This window comes from Oncorhynchus mykiss, chromosome 19 (assembly GCF_057628025.1).
Source record: "Oncorhynchus mykiss isolate SJ-2025 chromosome 19, ASM5762802v1, whole genome shotgun sequence".
Classification (NCBI taxonomy): Eukaryota; Metazoa; Chordata; class Actinopteri; order Salmoniformes; family Salmonidae; genus Oncorhynchus; species Oncorhynchus mykiss.
The window spans coordinates 20,602,142-20,619,974 of NC_143040.1; the positions used below are offsets into that span (position 1 = coordinate 20,602,142).

At 45.4% G+C, this 17,833-nt stretch overlaps 2 protein-coding genes across 3 annotated transcripts in view; one reads left to right on the forward strand and one right to left on the reverse strand.

Annotated features, from left to right (window-relative positions):
- Positions 1 to 2,922, forward strand: part of LOC110497380 (FHF complex subunit HOOK-interacting protein 1A) — a 38,891-nt gene extending 35,969 nt beyond the window's left edge. For both annotated transcript variants that reach the window (XM_036954307.2, XM_036954306.2), the window contains one exon: positions 1 to 2,922. In XM_036954307.2, the coding sequence (XP_036810202.1) occupies positions 1 to 203 (203 nt within the window). In that variant the 3' untranslated portion in view covers positions 204 to 2,922.
- Positions 2,918 to 17,833, reverse strand: part of LOC110497381 (glutamyl-tRNA(Gln) amidotransferase, subunit B) — a 19,967-nt gene continuing 5,051 nt past the window's right edge. Inside the window, exons 4-13 of the mRNA XM_036954308.2 lie at positions 15,841 to 16,039; positions 15,085 to 15,207; positions 14,240 to 14,353; positions 11,207 to 11,291; positions 10,225 to 10,269; positions 8,896 to 9,088; positions 8,402 to 8,535; positions 6,011 to 6,089; positions 5,273 to 5,407; positions 2,918 to 4,440 (exon numbers count right to left, since the gene is read on the reverse strand). Of these exons, the coding sequence (XP_036810203.1) occupies positions 4,315 to 4,440; positions 5,273 to 5,407; positions 6,011 to 6,089; positions 8,402 to 8,535; positions 8,896 to 9,088; positions 10,225 to 10,269; positions 11,207 to 11,291; positions 14,240 to 14,353; positions 15,085 to 15,207; positions 15,841 to 16,039 (1,233 nt within the window). The 3' untranslated portion in view covers positions 2,918 to 4,314. The remainder of the gene's footprint in view (positions 4,441 to 5,272; positions 5,408 to 6,010; positions 6,090 to 8,401; positions 8,536 to 8,895; positions 9,089 to 10,224; positions 10,270 to 11,206; positions 11,292 to 14,239; positions 14,354 to 15,084; positions 15,208 to 15,840; positions 16,040 to 17,833) is intronic.

Genomic DNA, 17,833 nt, shown 5'->3' on the forward strand with positions numbered 1-17,833 from the left:
ATACAAACAGCGGAGACAGCCGAGAATGTTCCCCCCCGGAGGCAGGAAGGATGATGAAGAGCTCTCCTCCTCCCCAGCCCAAGACCATTTCCCTGGCCAGGACCGAGGTCTTCGCTACCGTCCTCTTCACAGAGTTCCTCAAAGAACTGGCGGCCATTGCGCAGGAGCACTCAATACTATCGCACGTCCCTATGGAGGAGTAACGATGTAATAACATTGCAATAATGTTATAATAACATTGTAATGATGTTATGGTAACATTGTCTCACAGGGAAGGAGTGAGTGTCTGTCCCTGACCTGTTGTGTCCACTCGGGTCACTTTTAAACGTTTTTCATGTTTTCCAACACTTGAAGAACACTATACCTCTTGGATTGATTCACTCATCTTTTATCTCTCTCCCTGAGGTAGTTTTTAAAATGGGTTATATATATTTGAGGCTAATATATTTTTCCAAACCAAAATATAAAAACGTCGGGCTCTGATGTACAGTAACACATAACTTACAGGAATCTCTCACCCATTTGATGCATTTGCCATTGATACCCTCAGACAGACTCGTGTATATGGTTCTGCCCTCAGAGAGTTGTATGCATAGGCCTATGTCACATCCAAGGAGCAGGTCATGTGATTTATAATGACTGGAAAGTACTGACCTACTTCAAGCCTTTGGTGGAATCCCTGCACCAACCAATAAGAATGCTGAAATGGAAACGTGGGGCTAATCGACCAAAGACTGAATAGAATGGAACAGGCTGAATGGAACAATGGGAAGGTAATGATACACAAAGGACACATAATCGGTCCCTTTAGGCTTTTAGACTTACAATATTGCAATCATAAATGTCAGTGTACTGCCCTGGTAGCAACAGCCTCTCCAGTGACCAGCTCTAGTTGTCTTGTAGTGATGGCCACCATACAATGGGGACTTATACGTGGCCTTACCGAAATCTCTGTTGGTGCCGTGTTGTCAACCTGGGGTTGCATGCTGTACTGGAAATAATCAGAAGCCTAATTTTCAGGATTTCTCCCTGCAGAGTATTCATCACTAATCAAATGTTATTTGTCACCTGCTTTGTAAACAACAGGTGTAGACTAGCAGTGAAGTGCTTACTTATGGGCCCTTCCCAACAATACAGAGAGAAAGAAAATAGAGAAATGGTGGAAAAGTAATAAATCCACAATGAGTAACACTAACTTGGCTGTTAACACGGGGTACCAGTAACAAGTACCCTAGCAGCACCACTAAACTACTGGTTAGCGTGTTGGTGTTAGAAGTGGGATGCTAGTGGGAGTCCCATTCGTCTCATACTTACTTTATGAGTTGGTGTAGACCATGGCATTTTCTAATGTTATGTATTTGGTGGTCGTTGTTGTTCAAAACTCTTGACTGAAGGAGAGGCCTAGTAAGTTAGACGATCAGGCTCACTGTACAAAACAAGTTTGTGTGTCGCTAAATACCTTCTTTGTTCAATAGACATATTTCAGTTATGTTAGGTTTTCAATGCACATTAGATATTCAATCTGGAAGATGTTGTTTTTTAATTTAGGGGTGCACTTCAGGACACGAGTTCTTCTGACGTCAATTCTCAATGCTGCGGCTAACTCCATTTTCCCATGGTGCACCAGGTCCTGTCCACTGAATGCACGTTATTTATAATGATATCTCTCTAAAAGGAGCTTTCCATATCAGGGTGATGCATTCAATGTTCACCTTATTTCCTATGTAGTGCACTACTTTTGACCATATAAATCAAGAGTAGTGCACTATATGGGGTAATGGGTGCCGTTTGGGAAGCTCTCAATGTCTTAGCCTTATTTTAGTACTTTTTGTATATAATTGGGAAAAATAATCAAAGAAGCAGCACACTATGCAATTCATTATTGATATTTGAGGTATAAGAGTACTTTATTACGTTTTGTTTCCTGATGGGGTTGGGTATTTAATACATAATGTACTTAATGTCACAATAATGGAACTGTTTTGTAGAGAGAGGTTCTATTGCCATATTTTTTCACAGAAGTTGTAACTTGTAAATCTTCTCGTTGCTGTATAGGGAATGCATGTTTCTTGTATGTTTTTATGAGTCAAGTTGGGAAAATTGGAATACATCACTGTTGGTTTGGTCATTGATGATTTGGCACATTCATTTTAGCATTGAGTGTTGGCCAACTCTCACAGGAAGACGAGGGTAGCCTGAAATCCAAGCTGATTTGCTCCATTTGAAGTTTGAATTCCAGACTAAGACATGGTCTACCATTAGCAACAAATAAATAGCCTTGATTTTAATTGACTTTTTTATTTAAGGTTTTGATTTCAACCAAGGAGACATTTTGTTACAATGCCTGTCCCTATTAAATGGATATGTTAGGGAAGAACTACCTAAAAATTGGTGCCTGAATTTTGAATGAATTTCCTCCTGTTGTTTAGTGTCTACTCTGGGCTAAGCATGGTCATGTTCAGTAGGCATAAAAGTGATCTTATCCATTTAGAAATGCTCTTTTTTTGTTTTCTGTTGCAAAACTTTTTCCTATGGTGCATCCTAATGAATGTGGATGCAGCTGCAAAGTCAAAGATATACCACTGTCTGCTCAAACTAGTCCACAAATTGGACCGATGGACAGTTGTGGAATGCATCATTTCTTGCCATTTCTAAATTTGGTGATGTACTCCATATTCTCTTGTAGTAGAATGTTGTGTGGAGCACATTTACTTCAACCAAATTTAGAGACACAGTTCTCTTCAGTTGCGTAGAGGTTTCATTCCAAAGAGAAGTAGTCTAGTTTCTCCCTTTTCTACAACTATTAGCATCCATTTTAGATGTCAGCGATGACCTTGTCAGGTTACTCCAGTGTGTATTCTTCTGTCATGAAAGTCAGAGGTTCCAAGGAATTATTTGAATAAAGACATGTATTGTATTCTTTATAATACGTTTTTATTGAAGAACAGATAAATATGTCATGTGTTTTGACTTGACAGCTTCTCTACCCAAATTTATATTTTAGCTTCACCTCGGCAAAGTGAAATGCAAAACACAGGGAAAACACATTTTTCCTTCCTCTTCTTTCGCCCAGAATTGGTTGTGTTTTCAATGGTTTGTTCAGTGGACTCCACTGGCCTCGTTTAGTAAACAATCCCCCCTCTATCCCTGTTCATACCTGGTTCTAACATGCAGCCTTTGTCCTGATCTTGTCCAATTCTGATTGTGGCCACATTTTTGGACGATTAAAAAAACGCATTGTGATCAGATCGAAGTGTACACGGACAAGATCAGGATGAATGTTAACAGCAGGTATAAACAGGGCTTCTGATAGCCATTCATCCAGTGACCCAGCTTCTGTTCAAAAATAGGTATTATTCACAGGCACTGAAACAGCAGCCAGCCACAAACCCTCTTAAAATCAAGAAGTTCAATTGTGTTATGTACAATACCTCTTTTATATAGGTCACTGCATACGGCATTCAATAGAAACAAAGGGGATGAATGGGAGGCAACTACCTACGTTACCAAACTGAAGTCGCATGCACACAGCCAACTAGTATTGAATTACTGCGTGATTTGACAAAACCCAATATTCAAGCCATCTGAATGTAAAAGAGATGCCTAACTCTAGAGAGCTAAAGGCCAATATGTCTCAGTATTGCAGGTTACAGTATGTATCTCCTTCACTTGACAGCCACAAGGGGGTGCTCACTACTCATGACTACTTCCTCTCCTTTGACTGAACACTGACCTCTAAATCATTCCTAATCCGATCCATTTTAAACAAAGTATCAGGAGATACATTGCATATAGTACTTCAGTCCTCTGTTGCTCTCCTGATTCATTTCAGTGCTGCCAGAGGACAGTGATAAAAGCAGAAAGATGACTTCTGGGACGACTCCCAAACTGCCTGGTAATGGGCCATACCTTTTATTAGCTATGTTCTGCCATTGGTGGGTTCAGTGTTCCAAACTGCTAAGGGATTCCAGAATGGCTCTGCTTAAAGTGTGATTATCATGGAGGATGTGTATGCCATTCCCTTGACAGTTTTAGATGAAGTGTGTGTTCGGGAGGGGATAAGTGTGCACACTCCAAAGAGAATTAGAATATATTTATGTACACAAAGTAATAATACAACTGCAACAACTTAAAGGCGGGTACGGTGCCAGAACACAACATGAGAGACAGTTGATTTAGCAACAATAATCCTCTTGACCAGAGGACATAACTATGATGATGTCATGCTTGCTGCCTCTATGACCAGTTTGATATTCCACCAAGCATATAAAAGTTGAGGCAGTCAAGGTGGCCAAAGACAGTGTTAGTTAGTCCTCAGGATGTCTTCTGCTCCAGGATGGCCCGTACCAGGACTGGGTCAGCCCTGCCTTTAGTCTCCTTCTGGACCAGACCCATGAGCTTGTTCAGAACCTTCTTGTTCCCACTGCGGATGGCTTGGACCTGTAGGGGGAACAGTAGCAGCACAAATACTTATGTTTGCATTTAATTTATTGATCATCAACAGAATTCTATCAAGACTGGCTACTAGCAAAAAGTCGATGAGCCTGTACACTCCAAGCTCATCATTAAGCTCAGGGACCTGGGTCTGAACCCCGCCCTGTGCAACTGGGTCCTGGACTTCCTGACGGGCCGCCCCCAGGTGGTGAAGGTAGGAAACACCTCCACTTCGCTGATCCTCAACACAGGGGCCCCACAAGGGTGCGTGCTCAGCCCCCTCCTGTACTCCCTGTTCACCCATGACTGTGTGGCCATACACGCCTCTAACTCGATCATCAAGTTTGCAGACGACACAACAGTAGAAGGCTTGATTACCAACAATGACGAGACAGCCGGAGGTGAGGGCCCTGGAAGAGTGGTGCCAGAAAAATAACCTCTCTCTCTCTCTCTCCTAATGGCAACAAAATGAAGGAGCTGATCATGGACTTCTGGAGACACGAACTTAGTGGAGAAGGTGAAAAGCTTCAAATACCTCGGCGTACACATCACTGATAATCTGAAATGGTCCACCCACACAGACAGTGGCGAAGAAGGTGCAACAGCGCCTCTTCAACCTCAGGAGGCTAAAGAAATGTGGCTTGGCCCCTAAGACCCTCACAAACTTTTACAGATGCACCATTGAGAGCATCCTGTCGGGCTGAATCGCCACCTGGTACGGCAACTGCACCGCCCCTAACCGCAGGGCTCTTCAGAGGGTGGTGTGGTCTGCCCAACACATCACCAGGTGCAAACTACCTGCCCACATTGTGGCAGCTCTTTTCCAGGGAGGCCTCACCTGGTCTGGGTGTGAGTCCACCACCTTCTGGCAAATCCTGTGGATCTCTGTGCTGTCGTTGACCATCCCCAGGTCCTGCTCCTTGACGATCTGCTGGGCCGTTTTACCTGGGGTCTTCCACAGCTCCTGGAACACCTGTATGGAGCAATGAAACACTCAGGTTAAACCCCAATTGAAAATTATATAATATACGCTGAGGGTACAAAGCATTAAGGACACCTTCCTAATATTGAGTTGCACCCCCTTTTGCCCTCAGAACAGCTACAATTCATCAGGGCATGGACACTACAAGGTGTTGAAAGCGTTCCATAGGGATGCTGGCCCATGTTGACTCCAATGCTTCCCACAGTTGTGCCAAGTTGGCTGGATGTATTTTGGGTGGTGGACCATTCTTGATACACATGGGAAATGGTTGAGTGTGAAAAACCCAGCAGCTTTGCACTTCTTGACACACTCAAACCAGTGCGCCTGTCACCTACTACCATACCCCGTTCAAAGGCACTTAAATCTATTGTCTTGCCCTTTCACCCTCTGAAGGCTTAAACATCTTTAACCCGTCTCCTCCCCTTCATCTACACTGATTGAAGTGGATTTAACAAGTGACATCAATAAGGGATCAAAGCTTTCACCTGGTCAGTCTGTGTCATGGAAAGTGTTAATATTTTGTACACTCAGTGTAGTAACACATGGACTTTGCATTAAATGTTTTGGATGTTATGCCATTTTGTTATCTCTCACCTGCTTGGCGATAGAAGAAGAGATTTGTCCATTCTCCTGGAGATTCAGTATCTGGGCTAGAGCTTGAGGAGAGATCGGACTGAGAGGGGGAGCAAGAGAGAGAGACATGAGAGAGACACATATGTGAGAGAGCGAGACAGATATGAGAGAGAGAAGGAAGAGAGAGAGACATATATGAGAGAGAGAAGGAAGAGAGAGACATATGAGAGAGGGAAGAGAGAGACATATGAGAGAGAAGAGAGAGAGACAGATATGAGAAGGAAGAGAGAGACAGAGAGAGAAGGAAGAGAGAGAGAGACATGAGAGAGAGAAGGAAGAGAGAGAGAGGCATATGAGAGAGAGAAGGAAGAGAGAGAGAGACATGAGAGAGAGAGAGATATGAGTGAGAGAATGAAGAGAGAGAGAAGGAAGAGAGAGAGACAGATATGAGAGAGAGACAGATATGAGAGAGAAGGAAGAGAGAGAGAGAGACCGATATGAGAGAGATGAGAGAGAGACAGATGAGAGAGAGAAGGAAGAGCGAGAGAGACAGATATATGAGAGAGAGAAGGAAGAGCGAGAGAGAGAGACAGAAGGAAGAGAGAGATAGATATGAGAGAAGGAAGAGAGAGAGACATATGAGAGAGAGAAGGAAGAGAGAGACATATGAGAGAGAAGAGAGAGACAGATATGAGAAGGAAGAGAGAGACAGAGAGAGAAGGAAGAGAGAGAGAGACAGATGAGAGAGAGAGAAGGAAGAGAGAGACATGAGAGAGACATATGAGAGAGAGAAGGGAGAGAGAGAGAGACATGAGAGAGACATATGAGAGAGAGAAGGGAGAGAGAGAGAGACATGAGAGAGAGAAGAGAGAGACAGAAGGAAGAGAGAGAGAGATATGAGAGCGAGAGAAAAGAGAGAGAGAGAGAAGGAAGAGAGAGAGATATGAGAGAGAAGGAAGAGAGAAGGAAGAGAGAGAGACATGAGAGAGAGAAATATGAGAAAGAGAAGGAAGAGAGAGAGAGAGAGAGAATGAAGAGAGAGACAGATATGAGAGAGAGACAGATATGAGAGAGAAGGAAGAGAGAGACAGATATGAGAGAGAGACGGAAGAGAGAGAGAGAGACCGATATGAGAGAGATAAGGAAGAGAGAGACAGATATGAGAGAGAAGGAAGAGAGAGACATATGAGAGACGGAAGAGAGAGAGAGAGACCGATATGAGAGAGAGAGAGAGACAGATGAGAGAGAGAGAGAGAGACAGATGAGAGAGAGAGAGAGAGAAGGAAGAGCGAGAGAGAGAAGGAAGAGCGAGAGAGACAGATGAGAGAGAAGGAAGAGAGACAGAGAGACAGAAGGAAGAGAGATAGATATGAGAGAAGGAAGAGAGAGAGAGACAGATATGAGAGAGAAGGAAGAGAGAGAGAGAGAGAGACAGATATGAGAGAGAGAAGGAAGAGAGAGAGAGAGAGAGAGAAGGAAGAGAGAGAGAGAGAGAGAGAGAGAAGGAAGAGAGAGAGAGAAGGAAGAGAGAGAGAGAGAGAAGGAAGAGAGAGAAGGCACAGGAGATGTCATTAGACCCAGTCTATCCTCTCCTGTGTGACAGTGTGATGGTGTCTATCTACCCCGGAGTCACTGTGCTTATAATGAGAGGCTATTTGGCCCCGTCTCTCTCTGTGACAGCCCATTGCCACCTACAGGGCACATGATCATCAGTGCTGTCACGAATCCCCGAGTCAGACACACACTGAGCCAGAGAGACACAGTCACATACACACTGACTGAGTTATGAACGGAAATATGGCTAAACAAACAACAAACACGTGAATCCACACAGAGTCAACATCCACTCTCGCTTTTTTCAAAACGACAAAAGGCACACAAACATCCACGAGTTCTCAGACAAAGACATGAAGCAAGACACATCCTACTCTACTCTGTTTGATCAGTCTTCGAGCAGTCTGGAGTGTAGGATAAAAACAGCCCTATTTAAACACTCAAAACACTCAGCTTATTACCCAGATATATTCTCTATTCACATTCACTGTCTGCCACAGTAATAACGGAAGGTATCAACATGAAGATAGATAGGAAACATCGCAGGGAAAAAGCACAGAAATGACGATTCCAGTATGGAAATTATTTCAGGCCTCCGTCTAGCCAAGATGTTGGATCCTGAGATAGGATCTTCAACATGAGGTTTGAAGTCAACGCAAGACTGAAAAGAGGAGAACAGAGGAGGAAGGGGAGGAGGGACACATGATAGGAGTTCGGGAGGAGGGGAGGGAGAAGAGGGTGAAACAAGATGAAGGATGTAGAGGAAGAATGATAGGGATGAGGTGGAGAGGAGAAAGAGAATGACTGAGGCTAGAGTAGGACACAGAGGAAGAGGAAGAGGACGACTGAGTGTCTCACCTCTGGCTGACACTCAGGTTCTGTTGATGGAGGAGGCCCTGCAGCTCGTTCATCACCCAGCCAATCACCTTTCTCGGCCCAGCCTTGGTCTCCCTGATGACGGCCTCAAAGTAGTCCATCAGCCCGTCCTCATTCTACAACAGGAGGCCCAATGAAACACACTCAATAATACTGTATATACAACAATTTTACTGCGCTTTGCAGGACAGAGGCAGAAGTGCAGACAGGGTAACTGGCTGTGCAAGAATAGGTTATTTTGGGTAGTTATTAAATTGAGAGACAGTGAGGGAGAGAGTACAATGGAGAAACAAAGGAAGGGGGGGAGAGAGGGGGAGCAGAAACGAGTGCCAGAAAGTGGGAGGGAGAGAGACAGACAGGAAGACAGAAGATGAAAGCCAGAGAGATGGAGGGAGAAACCTACCTACCATCAATTATAATTAACTTGCTCAGTTGGACGTTAACAGATACACCTACATACTGTGGTAGTCACTCACCACCAGGGTGAAGCTGTGTTCGGGGAGGATGCCGTAGGTCTCCACCAGCCTCTGCCTCCTGACGCTGGGCAGCTCCGGCAGCCTCTCCCTCACCTCCTCCAGAACCACCACCTGGCTGGGGGCAACACCAGGGGGGGCTGTAGAGCACGCCTCGTACACCATCAGAGGAGGCAGGTTGGGCTCCGGCATGAACCTGGGGGGGGGGGGGTGAGAAAGATGGAGAGAGAAGAAAAGAGAGCGAGGGAGAGAATAGGTGGGAGAGAGAAGAGGTGGGAGATAGGAGAGGTGAGAGAGAGCGAGGGGAGAGAGAAGAGAGAGGAGAGGAGAGGTGGGAGAGAGGAGAGGTGAGAGAGTGAGGGGAGAGAGAAAAGGTGGGAGAGAGAAGAGAGAGGAGAGGTGGGAGAGAGGAGAGAGAAAAGGTGGGAGAGAGAAGAGAGGAGAGAAGGGAGAGGAGAGAGGGGAGAGAGAAAAGGTGGGAGATAGAGGTGGGAGAGAGAAGAGAGGAGAGGTGAGAGATAGGGGAGAGAAAATGTGGGAGAGAGGAGAGGTGGGAGAGAGAAGAAAGAGGAGAGGTGAGAGAGGAGAGGTGAGAGAGAGGGGAGAGAAAAGGTGGGAGAGAAGAGAGAGGAGAGGGGAGAGAAAAGGTGGGAGAGAGGAGAGGTGGGAGAGAGAAGAGAGAGGAGAGGTGAGAGAGAGAGGTGAGAATGAGGGGAGAAAGAAGAGAGGAGAGGTGGGAGAGAGGAGAGAGCAAGGGGAGAGAGAAGAGAGGAGAGGTGGGAGAGAGGAGAAAGCGAGGGGAGAGAGAAGAGAGGAGAGGTGGGAGAGAGAAGAGAGGTGGGAGTGCATGTGTGACAGAGGGAGCACCCAGAGCGAGCACGGTTAAAGACAACAGAGGAGAGAGAGAGGAGAAAGAGAGGGAGGAGTGAGATAAGAGAAGATCGAGAGGGAGCTGTTATCAGCAGTAGAGAAAGATAAGAGGAGTGCTGGCTATCTCTGCAGGCCTCTTAGACGACACAGTGTCACACGGTCAGACAGAGGGCTGTCTCTACACACAAAACACACACACACATACACTTGTGTGACTGCGTCGCACGCTTACTCTTCGTCACAATTCTTGCTAACTGATGTGTTAGGGCCACGGGGTGGCGCATGTTTATCGGTATGTTCATCTACTGGGCCCCTTGACATGATGACCTCTCTCCTCTCCATCCTGTCTCGCTCCCCCTCTTCTCTCCATGCAGGCCCTACAGCGGTGATCGTATCATACCACACACCATGCTGGAGGCTGTGCTGCTAGAACATACTGAAGTGAATATGAGTTGTACTCACCTGTAGTCCTGAAGGCCCTCCTTGTCTCTCATTGGAATGGTGTGACTGTAAAACAGAGGGACACATGTTATGGCTTTGAGGTACTGTATAACGCTAGTGTTTCGCTCGTTACAACAGTTACTACGGCAGATTGCTCATGTTGAAGAGGCTGTAACTATGGGCGAGGGCCACAGGTGTGAGGTGAGGGGCCCCCAGTCATTCTGTCTATTTCTGGACCATGACAGAGCTGTGGGCTTTGCTGTCAAACGCACTTCATCAGGCCCAGCGCACACACACACACACACACACACACACACGATGGTGTTATAGGCAGGTTGACGTTTATTGTCATGAGTCTTGTCCTGGAGGCAGAACTGAGCGATTTCCCCTTAGATAGGCCAGCTGCAAAGTCACAATGGGCTTTGTGTTCTTCATTTAAGGTTAGTGTTAGGCATCAGGATATTAGCAGTGTGGTTAAGGTTAGGTTTAAAATCAGATTTGATGACTTTGTGGCTGTGCCAGCTATTAACTGCTCTGCAGAGCTGCCTCCAGTACAAGATTCATGATGAAAAACGCTAACTTGCGCATTAGAGGCAGGCCCCAGCTGTGTGAAGAGCATCTCATTTCATGGGCTTGACAACCATCGCTAGCACACTGGTCCACAACACCAGACACTGACTGACTCCCAAGTGGCCTCATTCATCATCCGTAGTTACTAAAACGTTTTCAAATCAACCCCAGAAGAGAGAATGTCTTGAGATCAAATATCAACACAGGATATGGGAATACAGTGTTTAATTATGGGGGGGGGGTTAATATCTGACCCAAATAATTATTACAACTCTGAAGAGACGCATCCTGTGTACATTGTACCGTATCCCGTGAAACATCATATTCTTAGTCAATAGACATTTTTGACATGTTATCAGAAACACTCTCACTGTGACGTAATGGGACTTGTCGGCTTGACTTGGTTCGAGGGTTGGTTCTAGAAGCCTCTTACCCAGTCTTGCCATCAAACGACCGTGTCTCATTCTGCACTGTGCCGCCGCTCTCCAGGACAAACATCTGTCTCTGGATCTCATAGTCTGTTGATGAAAATACACACACACACACACACACACACACACACACACACACACACACACACACACAAACACACACACACACACACACAAACACACAAACAAACACACACACACACACACACACACACACGGCCTGATCAGAAGCAAGCATCCAGCCAACTGGCACGGTGTTAGATCCTCCCAACATCTGCCATGACACATGGCCCTGCCTGAAGTCTCCTAACTGCTGCTACATTAGTTCTCTGTGACAAACGACTGTCTGGAGTTTTGACTTTTAAAAACTCTTTATCACTTCTCTGCACTAAGTTAAAATGGAAGTCTACTCTTGGGATAAATAATGAAAGCGGCCAAGTCACTTCGTATCACACAAACTGTTAATGGCCTGCTGCTCCTGGTGAAGAATTTCAATGGCCCCTATGACTCTCCACCGTCTCCAGTATGTTGGAGAGAAGAGAAAAGAAAGATGGGAAACTCTGTAGAAGTGGAATTAGTGTTGATGGGAAATCTATTGTTCTGTAGAAAGCCAATTTAGCCTAAGTTAGGCTTGCAAACTGTGTGCTCAGTTGTTCACTGAAACAAATGGTCAATAAAGTTGTATTCTATATCTTCCTGAGTTTGTGTGGGTAGGAAAGGCCTCGTGCTTTCTAGTCAATGTTAACGATCCCTCTACACTAAACGTCTCTTCAGAAGCCTTTCCATCTTCAGTTCCTGTCAACAGAAAGCCTGTTTCTCTGATTCCTGTGGGCAGAGAGAGTGACGACTGCCTTCAGGGATAAAACACCTCAGAAAGAACAAATCATGGAAAGACATATGAAGTTGAGACAAGAGGAAGTTTTGGCAGTTACTTCACTGACTTGTCTGAGTGAACATTTACTCAGAGGAACTCAGATAAGGCCGGTTGTGTGTGTGTGTGTGAGCCTCATTTCTGTGTGTGTGTATGTTTGTGCCTCACGGTGACTCTAATCTTTGACTCCCAGTTAGACTTGCAGTGCACGCATAATTACACAGCCCTCCGTCAGACGACTGTTTCAGAAAGATGACAGCCCATAAAAAGGATTCCGTGCTGTTCACTCTTTTTCTGTGCGTGTGTGTGTGTGTGTGTGTCTATATTTCCCTGAGCATTCATCCAACTAGCCTATTCCAGACCCACTGGGTCGTGACCGCTTCACTTCAGTACCTCCACTAACCCCCACCAATGACAATGAGGATATACCCTTCACACACTATTGTGCCAACCTGAACCAAACTGTTCTGGCTCAGATATTGTCTTATTCACATGGTCCTTTTCAGCACGGTTCCAGCAACTATGGTGAAGGCTTTAACCAGGCCAGCTCAGTACAGCTTGGTTTGGCTGGGTTCAGTTTGGCCAGAGACTCTCTATAATATAGTCTATGTAATGACGAGATGGTCTTGTCTCTGCCCTAACAATGGGAGTTGTTGTCGCAAAGGCGGAAAGGCAGGCAGATTCACGTTTGAAAAATACTCAATAAACTCCAATATAAAATAATTTTCTCAAAGTTGCTGAGATGCCACGTGCATCCACTTACTTTTATATATATATATATATATGTGGAAAACCCCTTCAAATTAGTGGACACCAGTTGCTGACAGGTGTATAAAATTGAGCACAAAGTCAAGCAAGCATTAGCAGTAGAATAACCTTACTGAAGAGCTCAGTGACTTTCAACGTGGCACTGTCATAGGATGCCATCTTTCCAACAAGTCAGTTTGTCAATATTCTGCCCTGCGAGACTTGCCCCGGTCAACTGTAAGTGCTGTTATTGTGAAGTGGAAATGTCTAGGAGCAACAACGGCTCAGCCGCAAAGTGGTAGGCCACACAAGCTCACAGAATGGAACCGGCGAGTGCTGTAGCGCGTATAAATCTGTCTGTCCTCGGTTGCAACACTCACTACCAAGTTCCAATCTGCCTCTGGAAGCAACATCAGCACAATAACTGTTCGTCAGGAACTTCATGAAATGGGTTTCCAGGCTGAGCAGCCGCACGGACATGGAAACACACAAGCCTAAGATCACCATGCGTAATGCTAAGCATCGGCTGGAGTGGTGTAAAAAAGTGGCAACGCATTCTCTGGACAGACGAACCTGGGTTTGGCGGATGCCAGGAGAACGCAACCTGCCCCAATGCATAGTGCCAACTGTCAAGTTTCTTGGAAGAGGAATAATGGTCTGGGGCTCTTTTTCATGGTTCGGGCTAGGCCCCTCGGTTCCAGTGAAGGGAAATCTTAACGCTTCTAGTTCTAGACGATGTCTAGAATGTGCTTCCACTTTGTGGCAACAGTTTGGGGAAGGCCCTTTCCTGTTTCAGCATGACAATGCCCCCGTGCACAAAGCGAGGTCCATACAGAAATAGTTTGTCAAGATCGGTGTGGAAGAACGTGAATGGCCTGCACAGAGCCCTGACCTCAACCCCATTGAACACCTTTGGTATGAATTGGAACGCCGACTGTGAGCCAGGCCTAATCGCCCAACATCAGTGCCCGACCTCACAAATGCTGTTATGGCTGAATGGAAGCAAGTCCCCGCAGCAATGTTCCAACATCTAGTGGAAAGCCTTCCCAGAAGAGTGGATGCTTTTATAGCAGCAAAAGGGGGGACCAACTCCATATTAATGCCCATGATTTTGGAATGAGATGTTCGACGAGCAGGTGTCCACATGCTTTTGGCCATGTAGTGTATATCAGTACATTCGTAACAACCTAAACATTGTGCACCTTCTATTAGGTCAAATAAGCCTCACTTAGAAAATTAGCTATCACATTTGTTTTCTTACCAGATCCAACACTCTCTCATAGACCTCCATACAAAAACAATCCCTATTTGGTGTACTTATCGCCGCATTCTCGCGTGGACAGATTAACGCGAGTGGAGCTTCTCGCTTCGCCTCCGGTTTGGCTCAGTATTGTGAAAAGCCCTCTGCAGCACTCACCTATGGCCCTGGCCAGGTTGCGGGCACTGTTGATGTTCTTGACCTCAGTCCTGATGCCCCAAGGATCCCCAGGTCTGTGGACGGACACGTTGGCATCCACTCTCAGCTGGCCCTCTATAGGAAGAGAGAAGGTATGAGACAGCTGGCACTCTATAGGAAGAGAGAAGGTATGAGACAGCTGGCACTCTATAGGAAGAGAGAAGGTATGAGACAGCTGGCACTCTATATGAAGAGAGAAGGTATGAGACAGCTGGCACTCTATAGGAAGAGAGAAGGTATGAGACAGCTGGCACTCTATAGGAAGAGAGAAGGTATGAGACAGCTGGCACTCTATAGGAAGAGAGAAGGTATGAGACAGCTGTCCCTCTATAGGAAGAGAGAAGGTATGAGACAGCTGGCACTCTATAGGAAGAGAGAAGGTATGAGACAGCTGGCACTCTATAGGAAGAGAGAAGGTATGAGACAGCTGGCACTCTATAGCAAGAGAGAAGGTATGAGACAGCTGTCCCTCTATAGGAAGAGAGAAGGTATGAGACAGCTGTCAATATAGAGGCTCTCTGGATGTTTACTTGTTGCCAAAGAAAAATAAACTGTTAGTTTTATTGTAATTAAAATATAATATTTATGATGATAGGTTAATAATATAATATTTTTAACCTATTTTACCTAATGTTCTAATACTTTTTTAGAGCCCCTGTCAGTCACATGCCCTTACAATCGTCCTACCCCCCCCCCCCCCCCCCCCCCCCAATACGGTGCTCCTGTGTCCAATGCAGGCCTCCCCACCAGCCATGGTTCCCTGGTGTGTCAGTTAGTGTGTGTGTGTAAAATGCAGGCCTTCTTACCAGCCATGTTTCCCTGGCAGGTCCCTAGAGCCTGCAGTATGAGCTGCATCTCTCTGACGGCTGCGGCTGCCTCCTCTCCACAACTCATGTCTGGCTCCATCACCAGCTCCATCAGACCCACACCTGGAGGGAGAGAGAGATGTTACATACACTCCCCATATGCCTACATAGGATTTGGCTAGCCAGTCCCTGTTCTATCTAGATCTGTATATACTAGTTGGAGCTCTGTGGTAGACTCCTCTTGGAGTCTGAGTTTTTGAACTCTATGGTACCTGCTCTGTTGAGGTACACCGATGGGAAGCTAAACTCCATCTACCTGCTCTGTTGAGGTACACCGATGGGAAGCTAAACTCCATCTACCTGCTCTGTTGAGGTACACCGATGGGAAGCTAAACTCCACCTACCTGCTCTGTTGAGGTACACCGATGGGAAGCTAAACTCCATCTACCTGCTCTGTTGAGGTACACCGATGGGAAGCTAAACTCCATCTACCTGCTCTGTTGAGGTACACCGATGGGAAGCTAAACTCCACCTACCTGCTCTGTTGAGGTACACCGATGGGAAGCTAAACTCCATCTACCTGCTCTGTTGAGGTACACCGATGGGAAGCTAAACTCCATCTACCTGCTCTGTTTAGGTACACCGATGGGAAGCTAAACTCCACCTACCTGCTCTGTTGAGGTACACCGATGGGAAGCTAAACTCCATCTACCTGCTCTGTTGAGGTACACCGATGGGAAGCTAAACTCCACCTACCTGCTCTGTTGAGGTCTATAAGGGTCTGGTTCCTGTAGTCATCGTGGAGGCTCTTGCCACTGTCCTGCTCTAACTGGATCTGTTTGATCCTGACACTCTTGGTGACCACCGCGTTCCTCTTACGGCCCCCCAGGTGACTGTAGGTCAGGGTGCCGTCCACCGCGATGGGCAGCCTCTGTTGGGTGATCTGGTAGCCCGCCTGGATGGAGGAAACACATGAAACTGGAAAAGGTCAATTTTGTGTGATTGCTTCAGCTGTCTAAATGGGTCTCATTTATCAGATATGTAATAGCCTAGTCTCATATGCTGTATAAACTTGACATTTGGCATGACAACGATTATAGGTATTACCTCGCAAACAGATCTGGGACCAGGCTTAGGTATTTAATTACAGCCACTATATAATACAATTAAGTCATAATACCGAAATAAACTTGGCCTGCATAATCAACGATTTACCATTACAATTAACTTGGAAATAACTTTAAATATTTCAAGGGGTCAAGAGTGTTAAGAACAAAATAGCAATCCATGCATTAAACATGAGCTAAGATTCAGCCGTTAGTTAGTTACTTAGGGGAGGGATAATACATCCCTAAAACTGGTTACTCCAACTCATTATTATGCGGTTGGAACATTATTGTTGTTTCGTTGAGAGGGGTTCAAAGTCACAAAAGCGAACTGAATGAATATTTTATCTGTTCTGTTATTCTGAAGAGCCACTGTGCTGCCTGCCGCTATTCCACAAGTGAGCACGGTAGCACTATGTCCCGTTGCCACGGCAACCGTCGCTAGAAAAGACTAAACATTCATCATACTTATTGGCATGCCGACGAAGAAGAAGAAAGGGAAGGAATAAATATGAGCAAAGAAAAAGGAGAGAAAAAAGTGAATTAGCCATAACCATCTGTGTGTTGTACTGTACCCGATCAACAAATCAATCACTGGCAACAAACACAAGCATAATGGCCCACGGGAGACATTCCATTTTATCTCAGCGGTGTACTATAAATACAGGATTATAGCATTAAAAGATGCTGATTTCTCCCTTTCTAGAATAATCAATTCTCTCATAGAGCTCTGTCAGTGTCAATGCAAATGTTATTCATTAGCGCAAGTGCCTCCTAGTTAGCATACTGTATGCATTGCTGTTCACAAACAGGCTACGTTAGTTAGCTTAGCACCCAGCAAAATAGTGGAGCATTTTGCAATCCCGGCATAATCAGTGAAGAGGTGTTGGTGCTTTGTATAATGAAGGGCAGCTGAAGTTGGATGCAGACCAGTGGTGGTATAAAACTGCTACTGGAAGCCTCTGGGTCCTTCTAGTCACACCCCAGCCCCAAAACCTAATGAGCAGTCTGGTATTAAAGCACTCAGTCGGTTCAGGAAAGTAAATCCCAACCTGAGAGCTCTCTCTCCAAATAGACTCCTATTTGTCGTTTTCAGATTCAGTTCACTGAACCTAAGCTGCCTTCAACAGATTCATGATTTGATGCACCAAACCTATTCCCCTCTACAACCCTTGATTCAACTAGCCCTACCTATTGTACATCCACATCCCCACAAACAGATCCATTTGAGTCATTAAATAGTCGTCAGGGATAACATCTGCACAGAAAACACTCCAGAAAAGTAGAATTATGCATATCCGCTAGTAGCTTAGTGTGAAGCTGCTGGTGCATGTTATTAAGAAGAGGCTAGCTGTTATAACAGAACACCTGCCTGCCACTTCAATTCATTCCTGCTGCTGGTCAGGCAAGCGCATCATAAATCATGTAATGAGCAGCAGTGCGTTCGTTGTGTGAAATTAAATCATGGAACACATCAATAATGCACAACTCCATATATGTGTTCTTAATAAATGCATGTTTTTTTAATGTCCTCGTTCTCTCTACTTCAATAGGCTGCTAGTAAAATAATTTAATAGAGAATGTGCTGCTTAATGCTTCACTCATCATGGCTATTATTTTCTCTGTCTACATATCATGAAGAG